This window comes from Peromyscus leucopus, chromosome 7 (assembly GCF_004664715.2).
Source record: "Peromyscus leucopus breed LL Stock chromosome 7, UCI_PerLeu_2.1, whole genome shotgun sequence".
Classification (NCBI taxonomy): Eukaryota; Metazoa; Chordata; class Mammalia; order Rodentia; family Cricetidae; genus Peromyscus; species Peromyscus leucopus.
In genome coordinates this window covers 61,498,406-61,512,511 of record NC_051069.1, presented here as the reverse complement: position 1 = coordinate 61,512,511, position 14,106 = coordinate 61,498,406, and the positions used below count along the sequence as shown (strand labels likewise).

General features: G+C 40.1%; 1 protein-coding gene across 3 annotated transcripts in view; it reads right to left on the bottom strand.

Moving 5' to 3' along the window:
- Positions 1-7,002: 7,002 nt before the first annotated feature.
- The window catches only part of Cep126 (centrosomal protein 126), a 49,687-nt gene continuing 42,583 nt past the window's right edge, over positions 7,003-14,106 (bottom strand). The window contains exons 9-11 of one of the 3 annotated variants that reach the window (XM_028890962.2): positions 11,716-11,922; positions 9,474-9,538; positions 7,003-7,437 (exon numbers count right to left, since the gene is read on the bottom strand). In XM_028890962.2, coding sequence (XP_028746795.1) covers positions 7,375-7,437; positions 9,474-9,538; positions 11,716-11,922 — 335 coding nt within the window. In that variant the 3' untranslated portion in view covers positions 7,003-7,374. Of the gene's footprint in view, positions 7,438-9,473; positions 9,539-11,715; positions 11,923-14,106 lie in introns of those variants that run through there. The other 2 variants (XM_037207766.1, XM_037207767.1) reach the window with 2 other exon arrangements.

The following is a 14,106-nucleotide window of genomic DNA, read 5'->3' as shown; positions in this document are numbered from 1 at the left end:
CGCTGCTTTGATAGAAGCATAGACCCACTATTTCTGAGAGTTGATGACTTCCAGAGCTGGCAGAAAATGTACCACTGCCATGTTGGGAAGCTGAAGTGGGCAGAGCCAGGAGCCACAGTGCTAAGAAGGCTGCAGTTTAAAGCAATAGGCTCAAGGTAATATAAAAAATAAGCCACGTAAAGATGGCTACCACACAGAGAATCTGGATTATGTTCTTTTTGATATTTGTAACTGAAGAAAAACATTTGATTGCAAAAGCTGTTTAGTTATGCCAAAATGTATGTTTTAAAGGTACCTTGACCTCAAAATTTGGATGTAAGGATATGTTGCTTTGGAAAAGAGGCTCTGCTTTTGTTTCCACAGAAAGCCAGAGGCTGTGGATTTGTTCCAGATTAAGATACATTAGGTTTGACCAACCAAGACCCCTTAAAGGTCTCCGATGACACCATGGCCCAGATGATCCAACATCCAGAACCGTTTCAAGGCAACTGGCTCAGATGATACACCCTCATGGACTACTCCATGATTCTAAAATTTTCTTTGTGTCCTATAAGATACAGCGCCCCCCTCCAGCAGGAAGTAGTAAGAGAAGCTATGCCCAAATTCCCAAATATACCAAGCTGGCTTTGGAGATGTGTAAAAGTTAAAACCTTCCTTTTTAAAAAAGAAAAGGGAAGTGCTGTGTGATGGTCTGTATGTCAAATCTGTTGCTCTGATTGGTCAGTAAATAAAACAATGATTGGCCAGTGGCCAGGTAGGAAGTATAGGCAGCACTAACAGAGAGGAGAATTAAGGGAACAGGAAGGGAAAGGGAGTCACTGCCAGCTGCCACCATGACAAGCATCATGTGAAGATACCGGTAAGCCATGAGCCATGTGGCAAGGTATAGATTTATAGAAATGGGTTAATTTAAGCTATAAGAACAGTTAGCAAGAAGCCTGCCACGGCCATACAGTTTGTATGCAATATAAGTCTCTATGTTTACTTGGTTGGGTCTGAGCGGCTGGGGGACTGGCAGGTGACAAAGATTTGTTCTGACTGTGGGCAGGCAGGAAAACTCTAGCTACAGAGGAGAGGAGGGACTCCAGACACAGCTGAAGGAGAAGCAAGATGTCAGCAGACCGGTAACGCCATATAAGAGCTAGCTAGCAAGAAGTCTGCCATAGGCCATACAGTTTGTAAATAACATTAAGCCTCTGAGTTATTATTTTATAAGCTGCTGTGGGACCGAGGGGCCGGGCAGGACTGGAGAAACTTTCTGGTTACACCTAGGCCTGTTTTGGCTTCCTGGTTGGGCACAATTTCCCTAGACTCGGTGAGAACCTACTTCAAAGCCTTGCTTCAGGTAGTGTGCCTGTCTGGAAAGCAATCTGAACAAATAACAGATAGTTTGCATTACGCAGGATCAACTAGATTTTTCCAAGGATTACCATATCTGCTTGCTAAGACTGTGGCTTCAATGTTTTCTTTAAAAATAAATAAATAAGCCGGGCAGTGGTAGTGCACGCCTTTAATCCCAGCACTTGGGAGGCAGAGCCAGGCAGATCTCTGTGAGTTCGAGGCCAGCCTGGTCTACAAAGCGAGTTCTAGGAAAGGTGCAAAGCTACACAGAGAAACCCTATCTCGAAAAACCAAAATAAATAAATAAATAAATAAATAAATAAATAAATAAATAAATAAATTAAAAAAACAAAAAAACAAAAAAACTGGGTGCCCGAGCTGACCTACTCTGGTGATCAGATGGCTGAATACCCTAACTGTCATCATAGAACCCTCATCTAGTGACTGATGGAACCAGATGCAGAGATCCACGATGGGGTTCCAGGTGGAACTCCAGGAGTCTAATCGATGAGAGAGAAGAAGGATTCTATGAGCAAGAGAGCAAGAAATATCGAGACCATGATTGGAAAGAGTACAGAGACAGCTAGCCAAACTAGTGGAAACACACAAACTGTGGACCACCAGCTGAGGGAGCCCCCATGGGACAGAACTAGGCCCTCTGGATAATTGAGACAGTTGTTTAGCTTGAACTGTTACAGGGGCCCCCAGGCAGTAGGACCGGGACCTGTCCCTAGTGCATGAGCCGGCTTTTTGGAGCCTAGTGCCTATGGTGAGACACTTTGCACAGTCTTGGTGCAGGGAGGAGGGGCTTAGACCTGCCTCAACTGAATGTGCCAGGCTCTGCTGACTCCTCATGGGAGACCTTACCTTGGTGGAGGTGGGAATGGAGGGTGGGTTGGGGGAGATGACTTGGGGGTGGGAGGAGGGAGGACAGTGGAATCTGTGACTGATAGGTAGGATGAATGGAAAATTTCTTAATTTTTTTTTAAAAAAAGGAATCCCTTTTATTTTTTTTCAAGCCTAAGAGAATTATCCTTACTTCACTGTTGATTAAATAGCTTTTTTTTTTTTTTTTTTTTTTTTTTTTCAACAGTTTCTCTGTTTTGCTTTCTGATCACTTGTACCAGCTGCTCGAACTCACAGATCCGCTGCTCTCCTGTTGATTAAGCGTGCCCAGCTATAGCTTTTTTTTTTGATAGCTTTAATTCTATAGTCTTAAAAAAGCTATTGTTTCTGGTGTTTCTGTGGTTGTTTTGACACAGTCTGGCAGTCCACAGTCTAGGCTGACCTCTGATTTACTGTGTAGTTCAGGATCCTCCCACCCCAGCATCCACGTACTGGAATTATAAGTAAGTGTCACCATGCCTGGTTTAATATCTAGCCTTTAAAATTGTATGTTTAAAAAACCTCATTTTTATTAGCAATTGGTATGTCAAATAGAATGGTGTTTAGCCTCCTGATTCTTATGCCTCTGCCTCCTGAGTGCTGGAATACATGTCTGAGCCAGCTCGTCCTGCTCACTCATGTATTGATAATAGAAAATTATTTTGCTTTTCTTCCACTTCTTTCTTTTCTAGTTTCATTTTTTCCCTTTGGCCCTACAAATCTCATTGCTGCGGCTTCTCTCTTCTTCATCTTCTTTTTAATTACATCTTTTGTGGTTATATTTTTTTTAAAGATTTATTTATTTATTATGTATACAGAGGAGGGCACCAGATCTCATTACAGATGGTTGTGAGCCACCATGTGGTTGCTGGGAATTGAACTCAGGACCTCTGGAAGAGCAGTCGGTGCTCTTAACCTCTGAGCCATCTCTCCAGCCCATAATTTTTTTTTAACAACAAATATATTGAAATGTAATTCAAATACCACAACACTTGTTCATGTAAGTTACAGAAATCAATGACTTTTAAAGCATTCACAGACTCTAAACCCTAACATTTATTGGAGAATGTTTGCATAAACAACTAGAAAGGCCATCTCTATTTGCACACATTTCCTGTTTCATGCTCATAGCCCCGGCAATTGCCATCCATTTTCAGATGAAATGTCTTCATGTAATATGTAATAGATGGCCTTTCAGGTCTGACTCCTTTCACTTTCCACAATAATTTAATGATTCATCCACTTTGTATCAGGTTATTCTTTTTATTTCTATATTCAAGTGTGTAGACAAACCAGATTAAATTTTGTTTACATTTATTTTCTGTGCACATATGTGGAGATAAGAGGACAGCCTATGGGAATCAGTTCACTCCCTCCATCATGTGGTTCCTAGGCATGGGATTCAGACTGTCAGACCTAGGGGCAAGTGCCACTCAACCATCCTGCTGGCCCATATCTTATTTATGTACTCATTGATTTGTGAACTTATGAATTATGTGTTAGCTATGTCAATTTAAACCCCACGAATATCTGTATCAACTTTTTCTGTAGATACGCGTTCAATTTTCTTGAGTGTCTACTTTTATTGTTTTAGTTAATATTGTATCGCACTTTATTCTGTTTGAATGTCTGTGTGAGCATGTGTATTATATTGTCAGGTTCAGCAGTAAGAGACCTAACCCACTCAGCAATCCTAAAGTCCTTTTTTCCCCTTGTTTGTTTTGAGACAGGATCTCTCTATGTAGCCCTGGCTATCCTGGAACTCCATTTACAGACCAGGTTGGCCTTGAACTCATAGAGATTTGTCTGCCTTTGCCTCCAGAGTGCTGGGATTAAAGGCATGTGCCACCATCATCTGGTCTGATGTCCTTCTTTTTAGTTTTTTGAGACAAGATCTCATGTAGCTCAGGCTGGCCTTGTACTCACTGCATAACTGAATCTGGGTGAATGACCTTCCTGATCCCTAGGCTCCTAAGCACATTCCACCATGACCAGCCATATACTCACAGCATTGTTGGATTATTGCAGTCTTGCTTTGTTTTATTTTGGGACAGGGGTTCACTATATAGCCTTGGCTGTCCTGGAACCACTTCTGTAGACCAGGTTGGCCTCAAACTCTGCCTCCCAAGTGCTAGGATTAAAGGCATGCAACACCACACTCTGCTTTGTTGCAGTTTTATTAAAAACAAAACAAAACAAAAACAAAACAAAACAAAACAACAAACTTCCAATCGTTCCTAATTTCCGATTAGAATTTTTCTGTTTTTTTGTTGTTTTGTTTTTGTTTGTTTTTTTGAGACAGGCTCTAACAAAGAGACTTTAAGCACTATTAAATGAGAAACAAGGATGTCTACTTTCTTCACTCTTATAAATGCAGAATGAATTTTTATTTATGTTTTGGTTTTAGTTGGATCAAACCCATATGCATGCTATTTAAGTATTGTTCACAGCTCCAGAATGAATTTGTAATCGCTCTTAGTGTCTGGAAGTTCTCCTCAGTACACTTGACTGGGAGATTTATGAAGTGAGGGTGCAAAGCCAGAAGGAAAGCTGAGTAGGTGAATGAAAAGGGCTAAGGGGAGTGGGAGGGGGCAAGAGAAGGTATGGGAAGTGTGGGGGCCAATATGCTCAATGTATATGCTCATGTGAGAATGTCCTCTATAACAAAGTACCAGAGTGCCATGTACAATGAATGCACACAAGGAAAAAAGTTAAAAAGATGAAAACTTTTTGTATTCAACTGTAAAACCGAACTAAATTCAATTGAACCCAATCTACCAGTGTTGTCTGATAGGAATGTTTATTTTTCTGTCACCCCTAGAGGGCAGTACATTACATTAATACTCAGTCAACAGTTTAACTCGGCTTGCCTGACTTAACAACTCATGATGGGCACCACATTGCTATATTTACATCTGTTAGACTGTCAATGTAATTTACTTGAGAACTCACTAGTCACACATTGCCTTAGGGACATACTGGTGAAGCTGGTTGTTTTATTACTCGGTGAGACAGTTGTGCCACCACAAGGCAGTTACCCCTGGTGTTTCAGCTTGGTTGTCTTTTTTCCACATGGGTCCTAGAGTAAAACTCAAGTTGCCAGATTGCCACAAATCTTTATCTAGTTGGCTCCATTAACCTATTAGGAGTTAATTTTGTACTGAATTTTTATTCAGGTATAGTATTATCAGAGATCTGCTAAATTTTACTTGTCTCCAAACATGAGTTAGGACAAATATTTAGGAGGATTGTAACTCTTAAAAAACTTGAGTTGAGAAGATTGTCCAGTCTCGGGCAGTGTTCACAGCAGCATTGAGGAAGAGTGACCCCAGGGCTGCAGTGCCTGGGTCCACGCCTTAGGTTCTCCCCTGTGCCTGTCTGCCTTTGTGCTCATATTGGACTTTTGATTACTAAAGCTTTGGAGTGTATTTTGAAGTCACGCTTTATAATTTTTGCTAATTGCTAATGGTTTTTTGCCATTTTTATTTTTAGAGGAGTTTCAAACAAATTTTTGAGTTTATTTTTTTTCTAGGTAGAATGTCATTGGCATTTTGATAGGGGCTGCACTGAATTGTTTAATTCCTGAACACAAGGTATCTTTCAAGATATTTGTGTTCCCCCCCCCCCCCCCTTTTTTTTTTTTTTGGTTTTCGAGACAGGGTTTCTCTGTGTAGCTTTGTGCCTTTCCTGGAACTCGCTTTGGAGACCAGGCTGGCCTCGAACTCACAGAGATCCGCCTGCCTCTGCCTCCCGAGTGCTGGGATTAAAGGTGTGCGCCACCACCGCCCGGCATTCATTGCGTTCTTTAATGCCTTTTCATTTTCATTGTAACCTTTTACCTCTTTAGTTAAACGTATCCCTAGCTATTTTATGTATTTTTTGATGCCCATTATAATGGGATGTTGCTTCATTTCTGTTTCAGATAAGTTAATAACACCATTAATTTTTTTATATTGTTTGTATCTTACAGTCTTGTTGAGCTTACTATTAGTTCTTTGGTTTTTTGGTGCTGCTTGGGTTTCTCTGTGTAAGAAAACATCATTAGAAGCTAGACGTGGCGGTGCTCGACTGTAATCCCAGTCCATCTAGTCAGTCTCTCACGACGTTTTAGACCCTACACTTCTCCTTCCGGTCATCTCACCCAGCCTCACAGCTGTCTACATCGGGGCACACTGGCCTTGTCGCTGCACGCCAGCCAGAGGTGTCCAAGGGAACAATCAGCCAGGTCACCATGGGGATAGCTAATAGGGAAATCAAAATGTAATAAGTGTTTTTAAAATACCTACCTTTTGGCTCTCCTATACTCCACCTCAGGATTTCCACCTTCTCATAGCCAACCTGACCACAGTCACCAATGGAATCATCCTTGATTTCTCCTTTCCACTCTGTACTTCATAACCAATATATCAGAAAATAAGAATTCAAAATATATTCATTATTGCCTGCTTATAACCACTGCCTTTATTAAATAATTCCCAAACATGAACTCGCTGATTCTTGCCGAAGCTTTTCCCTGGGCCCTTCTTAAGCCCATGCTCCTTTCTCTCCACTACAGCATACCAGACACTGGAACAAACTTGGCCCTTACTTTGAATTTTTAAAATGTTGTCAGTTTTATTGCAGACTAATGACCCTTGAATAAAACGATAATATTAATTACTGAGCATGCATGCTAGTAACTCAACCTCCTGGTAACATAAAAGGCAGAGACCCTGCAAAGTCTTAAACAAATAGCTTTATTATTTATAGGGGATGTTATTAATCATAATCCTCTTGTATACTTGTACAAAAATTTATTAGAATTAGGAATTTCAGAAAACAAAGCTTCACTATCATACCTAATACATAATTTGAATAGTAAAATAGCCTCTTTTATTTTTAAATAGAGAAAATTTTTATCCATTAACATGCTTACTGAAAACAATGAAATATTTCATTCATTAAAAATGTATCAAGAAAATACATAATAAAGTATAATTTGTAGCATAAATATAAGCTAGTAAATTCATCTCCATTACCTACATTATGATTTGCTTTTATAAACATAAAAGTCTAGTATTTTAAATTATTAATAAATGCAGAATACAGAATTTATTTACAGGAGTCTCAAAAATAATGAATCCACTAAGTAGTGACTGTCACAGTTGATCAGTATTTTCTCTGCACTCTGGATCCAGCATCAGGAGAGAGCCTGGCCCTTGGCTGGCTGTTCTGTAAGAGAGTTCAGAGGGTTCTCTTATTGTCAGATCTGCAGATGTTAACAGGTCATTCTCCTTTCAGATTATGGCTTTAAAGAAGACTAAATTCAAATAAAAATTCTTAAATGGCTCATATATCAATTTCAACAATGCTATGCCCTGCTCTCTATAGGGCATTGTATGGACAGTAATAATTCATACTTTCACAGTTTACTATTGGTAACTTGCTTCAGAGAAACATCCTTAGAGCACGTGTATGACTGTGGTTGTGGGTGGGCAGGTGTACTTGTTTTATGTGCGCTTGGAGGCCAGAGGTTGATGTTAAGTATCTTTTTCTCTTCCCCAACTTATTTTATCATTACTTTTCTGAGACAGGGTCTATTCACTGAATCTGAAAAGCACCATTGTGGCTGGCTGGCTGGCCAGGGGAGCCCTGAGATTTGCCTGTTTCCACGCCCAAGGGATGGGCCACATGGGCCACAGACTGTCTGTCCTGTTTCCATGTGGACTGGGGATCTGAACCCAGGTTCTCATGTTTATGAGCAAGCACTTTACTCCTAGAGTCAGCTCTCCAGATCCTGAAGAGCAGCTTTCTAAACCTGGGGTGTGAGTGTGTGTGTGTGTGTGTGTGTGTGTGTGTGTGTGTGTGTATCCCTACAATCTCAGCACTTGGGAGAGAGAGGCAGGAGGACCAAGAGTTCAAGGCTAACTACATGATGCTGTCTCAAAAAAACCCAACATAATGCAGAGGAACTCTTGGTTATCTGTGTGTAAATGGTCAAGAATAATTCATTCTTCTCCCTTCCTTCCTTCCTTCCTTCCTTCCTTCCTTCCTTCTCCTTCCTTCCTTCCTTCCTTCCTTCCTTCCTTCCTTCCTTCTTCCTTCCCTCTCCTTTTTTAAACAAAGCACATGTAAGGCCCTAGGAATGTGTAACATATATTTTAGGCCAAAGATAAAGTTGCTTCTTAAAAATTCATTAAATTTATTTTATTTTAAGCTCGGCGGTGGTAGTGCATGCCTTTAATCCTAGCACTTGGGAGAGGCAGAAGCTCATATCTCTGAGTTCGAGGCCAGCCTGGTCTACAAAGTAAGTTCCAGGACAGCCAGGCTACACAGAGAAACCCTGTCTCGAAAAACAACAACAACAACAAAAAAATCCACTAAGTCAGCATTTGAACCTAATGTAGCTGGATGGTTACCCATCATCAGTGGATTAACACCCACATGATAAAACTATTTTCATAATTCACTGAAATTATGCTTGGATAAATGCTAACGACTTAAGTATCTGGGTCAGAGATTTGATTTTCTAGGTCATTAATTGACATTTCTCCCTAGATTCTGAAGTTCTTTGAGGAAAAAAAATGTACTTAAAATTTGAATCAAACAATATCTCATAATGCATGAATCAAAGTAAAGATACTTAAAATTTTCAAATTTTGAATCTACTACATTCTTATTAGGAAGAAAAATTATCATTGGAAATATTGCCAAATTAAGTAATTACAAAACAACGTAGAGAAACAAGTGCCTGCCAACAAGGATGCTGCAAAGCTGTGTGCCTAGGGGTGCAGAGTGAGTGGACGGGCAGTGCAGCCTCCTTCTCTCTCCACTGCCTCTCCTGTCAGATGCAGGTCAGGGCAAGCATGCTGCAAACACTGCTTCACAGAACAAACAGAACTGAGAGATGTGGACGCTGTCCTGTCAGGATTTCAGAACTGAAGGCACCCAGTCTTCATCCTCTCCCTCAAACCTCCAAAGGTTCTTACACTAAAAAAGATTTATGTATTTTATTCTGTGTGAATGAGTGTTTTGCCTGCACACATGTATGTGCAGCATGTGTGACTGGTTCCTGTGAGGTCAGAAGAGTGCATCCGGTTCCCAGGAACTAGAGTGCTGATGATTGTGAACTACCAGTCTGGTCCTTTGCAAAAACAGGGGCTCTGCTCTTAACAGCTGAGCTACCTCTCCAGCTGCCCCCCTAAAGGTTTTTACCTCTAGAAATGTCTACATAAAACAACCAAAGGAGGAACTTAGCCAATACTTACCAGAAGTGGTATTAACTGTAAAGTATTTTTGATGGATGGGTTTTTGCAAATGGCTTCTTGTACATCTGAAAAATCATACCATGACACAAAAATAATTAGTTACGTATATAAAGAGAATCATTAAAGAATTAATAGCAAAATTCTGATGTGTCAAAATATTCAAAATTGAATATGAGACTCTTTTCCTACTGACCCCAGAAATAGTCCTTATATGTAAATAGGTCCAAAAATGAAAGCAAGTTGATTAGGAACAATTATATAAAGCTGAAGCTAGTAAGAGGGAATTCCTAGTATCTTGATTTTATAAAACAATCTTCATTCAAATGTCATATTTTCCTTTTGTTTTATTCTTTTTCTTTTGGTGGTTGTGGTAGAATGACAATAATCAGAAGTCAGAGGCAGGCAGATCTCTATGAGTTTGAGGCTAGCCTGGTCTACATAGTGAGTTCCAGGCCAGCCAGCCAGGCTTCCCCCACTTCCTGTGCTGGGGCTTGAACTCAGGACCCTTTTTCCCCAAGAGAATTTCTTTCTTTCCTTTTTTTATGTGCACTCGTGTTGTGTGTGTGTGTGTGTGTGTGTGTGTGTGTGTGTGTGTGTGTTTGGATCTCTTGGGACTGGGGTTACAGACAGTTGTGAGCTGCCATATGGGTGCTGGGACTTGAACCTGGGTCCTCTGGAATGGGCTCTTCACTCTCTGTGTTGACGGTACTCACTACATTGGAGAACTCGGCAGCTGTGACTCCACGGCCTCAGGTCCCAGGGCTTTGTCGTTCTAGCTCTAGTTTGCTATTTCTCACCTCTTTGTACTTTATTCTGATTTATATTCCTGGTCATTAACTCTCTCTTCAGATGTCATCATCTGTTGTTTGTAAATAATGGGCTGAATTTTAAATTTATTCCTATCTTCCATTCATAGGTCCTGTAATTTTCCAAATAGGCTAAGTCATTTTATATTGCATATTTTCTTACTTGATTTTGAAAGATATTTCTGATTATTTAAAAATATAAATATAGTTACTTTATAGTTTTTTTGTGTCTGGTAATTTTATTATATAATATCTTCTTGGGTTCTATTTAGTATGTATTGTGCTTTCTTTTGATTTTTTTAATGGATTTTTTTCTTTATGGATTAGTTTTTTATGATTTTTGACTATTCATCTCCCTTAGATCTCATTTATGATAATTCTTTGAAGATTGGAATATAAACCCTATCTCCAAAAGGGATATTAATATACATTTTCTTAATTATTTTGGGGGTGTTAGCAGTTTAAGATCATTTTCAATTGTGTTCTTTGCTCCAGGCTTTATCGACCATGCAGGTAGTATGAACATGGGGTATAATTACTGTGAGGTATGTACCAGGCTACGTTTCTATAGCAACAGAGATGTTTTCCCCTTCCCTCAGCTGCTCAATACTGAAGTTGAAAGTGTAAGCTTTGGTTTTTTTTTTAAAAACCTCCCCACTTTTTGTGGTGGAAAGCATATCTCTTTTGATGGTCTACCAGAATGGTAGAGCATCTTTTGTGACACTCCTGTGTACTGATCCTGTACTAATTATCCCACGAATCAAGTATCTTCAGCTTCAGAGTTTGCTGTGGCTCTACTCTGATTTTCCTAGTTAAAAACACTGGTTTTTCACTCCTTTTTCTCATCTAAAGACACGCAGGAATTCTCGTACGTCCCCAGACTACGTAGCTGGTCTGGGGCTCGACAGGCCACCCAGGCTGGCCCTCAGCCTGCACTGCCGATCCTGCTGCAGCCACTCATGTGCTGATATTGCAGGCATTGCTCCATGCCCGCATGCACTTAGCTTGAAGCATTCTCTGTGTGTATCCAAAGCTGAGGTTTTAAAAATACTTGATAAAGTTATTTTCATGATGGTCAGTATAGATACCTAGTCTATTTATTGTTAAAACACAAGTAATATATTCATATATTTCTTTTTCTTTTTAAAGCATTTTTTTTCAAGACAGGGTTTTTTGTATTTTTACTTCAAAGTTTTAAATGAAATAAAGATTTAACATAAGCCTAAGAACACGTGTTCCTTTCTTATTTTTTTTTTTTTTTTTTTTTTTTTTTTTTTTAGACAGGTTTCTCTGTGTACTTTTGCGCCTTTCCTGAGCTCACTTGGTAGCCAGGCTGCCGAACTCACAGAGATCCGCCTGGCTCTGCCTCCCGAGTGCTGGATAAGCGTGCGCCAACGCCCACGTTCCTTCTACAGAAGCTGCGCTCCCACACTTACAGTACAGCCTCTCGTTGAGATGATGGAGGGACTGCAAGACCTTCTGCTCTTCAGCTGACATGACACAGATGCTGGGTGGCTGGGTCTTACTCAAGGACAGATGTGGTTTCTGTGGCTGCCTGCTGTTTATGGCAGTCAGAGTTTCATCCTCAGGCATTGAAGAATTCACAAGGTTTTCTGCCACCAAGCACTCAGAAGTACCTGAAACTGCAGAAGCGACATTGACTCTTTGGTCACGTTTGTCCTCGGAGCCAGCCCTAATATTGACTTACTGAAATTATGTCTGTGTGTACTTAAGTCACAAACAGAAGTCAGCAAACATTCTGTTACAGTATATTTTATTGTTTCATTTACTTTTTTCTTTTTACATTCTTTTGGTTTTTTTGAGACAGGGTTTCTCTGTGTAGCCCTGGCCTGCCATGGAACTCACTCTGTAGACCAGGCTGGCCTTGAACTCAGAGATCTGCCTGCCTCTGCTTCCCAAGTGCTGAGATTAAAGGCCTGCACCATTGCATCCTGGCTATTTAAAATTGTCTTAAGTTTTTTTTGGGGGGATTAAAAGATTATTTTTAAATTAAAACATAATTATATCATTCTCCTCCTTCTCTTTCTTCCCCCAGTCCGTCCCATACTCCCTACCTCCCATTCAGGGCCTCCTTTTGTTTTTGTTTTGTTTTTGGGTGGGTTTTCAAGACAGGATTTCTCTGTGTAGCCCTGGCTGTCCTGGAACTTGCTCTGTAGACCAGGCTAGCCTCGAACTCAGAGATTTGCCTGCCTCTGACTCCCGAGTTCTTTTTGTTATTGTTACACACACACACACACACACACACACACACACACACACACACACACAACCTGATAATTAATTTAGTGTTGCTTGTGTGTATATGTATGTATATATATTTCAGGGCTGACCACTTGGTTCTGGATAGCCAATTAGGGGCTCATCCCCAGGGAAGATTAATTTCCCCGCCTCAGCATTTCTTAGTTACCTGTTCTTTGTTTAGGGTGGGACCCCATGAGATTTTCTTCTTTCCATGTTAGTATGTCTATTGGTGGTGTCCTTGTTCAAGTCTTAGGCAGTCATATTTTTATTTATTTATTTATTTATTTATTTATTTATTTGAGTGTTTTGCCTGTATGTATATGTATATACCATGTGCATACAGTGTTGGTGGTGTCCTTGTTCAAGTCTTAGGCAGTCATATTTTATCTATCTATCTATCTATCTATCTATCTATCTATCTATCTATCTACCTACCTACCTACCTACCTACCTACCTACCTGAGTGTTTTGCCTGTATGTATATGTGTATACCATGTGCATACAGTGCCTGAGAAGGCCAGGAGGGGATGATGGATCCTCTGGACTGGCGTTACAGCTAATGGCGAGTCTCCATATGAGTGGTGGTAATTGAACCTGGGTCCTCTGAAAGAGCAGCCAGGATTCCTAATCCCTGAGCCATCTCTCCAGCTCAGCGTGCATTTTAATTTTCAGGATTCTCTAAATCTGGCATTTTCCTACCCCTAGTTAAGAAAATATTGGCACACGCCTTTAATCCCAGCACCTGGGAGTCAAAGGCAGGCAGATCTCTATGAGTTTGAGGCCATCTTGGCCTATATTGTGAGTTCCAGGATGCCAGAGCTACGTAGAAACACTTCAGGAGATAGTTTGCGATAGAAAGATGCTTAATTTTAGTACATTATTATTCAAAAACAATAACAACAAACTGGGAATGAATTGAATATGCCTTCGTAAGGAGAGTTCAGGTCTAAGTAACACAAGTACTATAGATGGAGAAACAATACCAATTTTAATCAATATCTACCTACGAATCCAGCCCTACAGAAGGTGCTAGAAGGTAAACTCCAACCTAACACAGTTAACAACATCCAAGAAAACAGAGGAAATAATCCCAGGCCAGAAAAGTATAAAGAAGGTACACACACACACACACACACACACACACACACACACACACAAAACAAACAAACAAACAAACAAAAACATGCATACCACCAACACCAACAAAATAACAGGAGTCAACAATCATTTGGTCATTGATATCTCTCATTGATAGTCTCAATTCTCCAATGAAAAGACACAGGCTAACAGAATGAATGTGAAGACAGGATATATCCTTCTGTTGCTTCCAAGAAACACATGTTAACATCAAGGACAGACTTCTGTAAGGCAAAGGACAACATAATTTGGACAAAGCAACAGCCTACAGAATGAGAAAAGATTTCTACCAAGTACACATCCGATAGAAGGCTAATATCCAAAATATATAGAGAACCAACCAACCAAACAAACAAAAAAACCCAAAAAACCTAAGATATTGAGAAAACAAATAGCTCAATGAAAAAATGGGGTGCAGATTTAAAGAG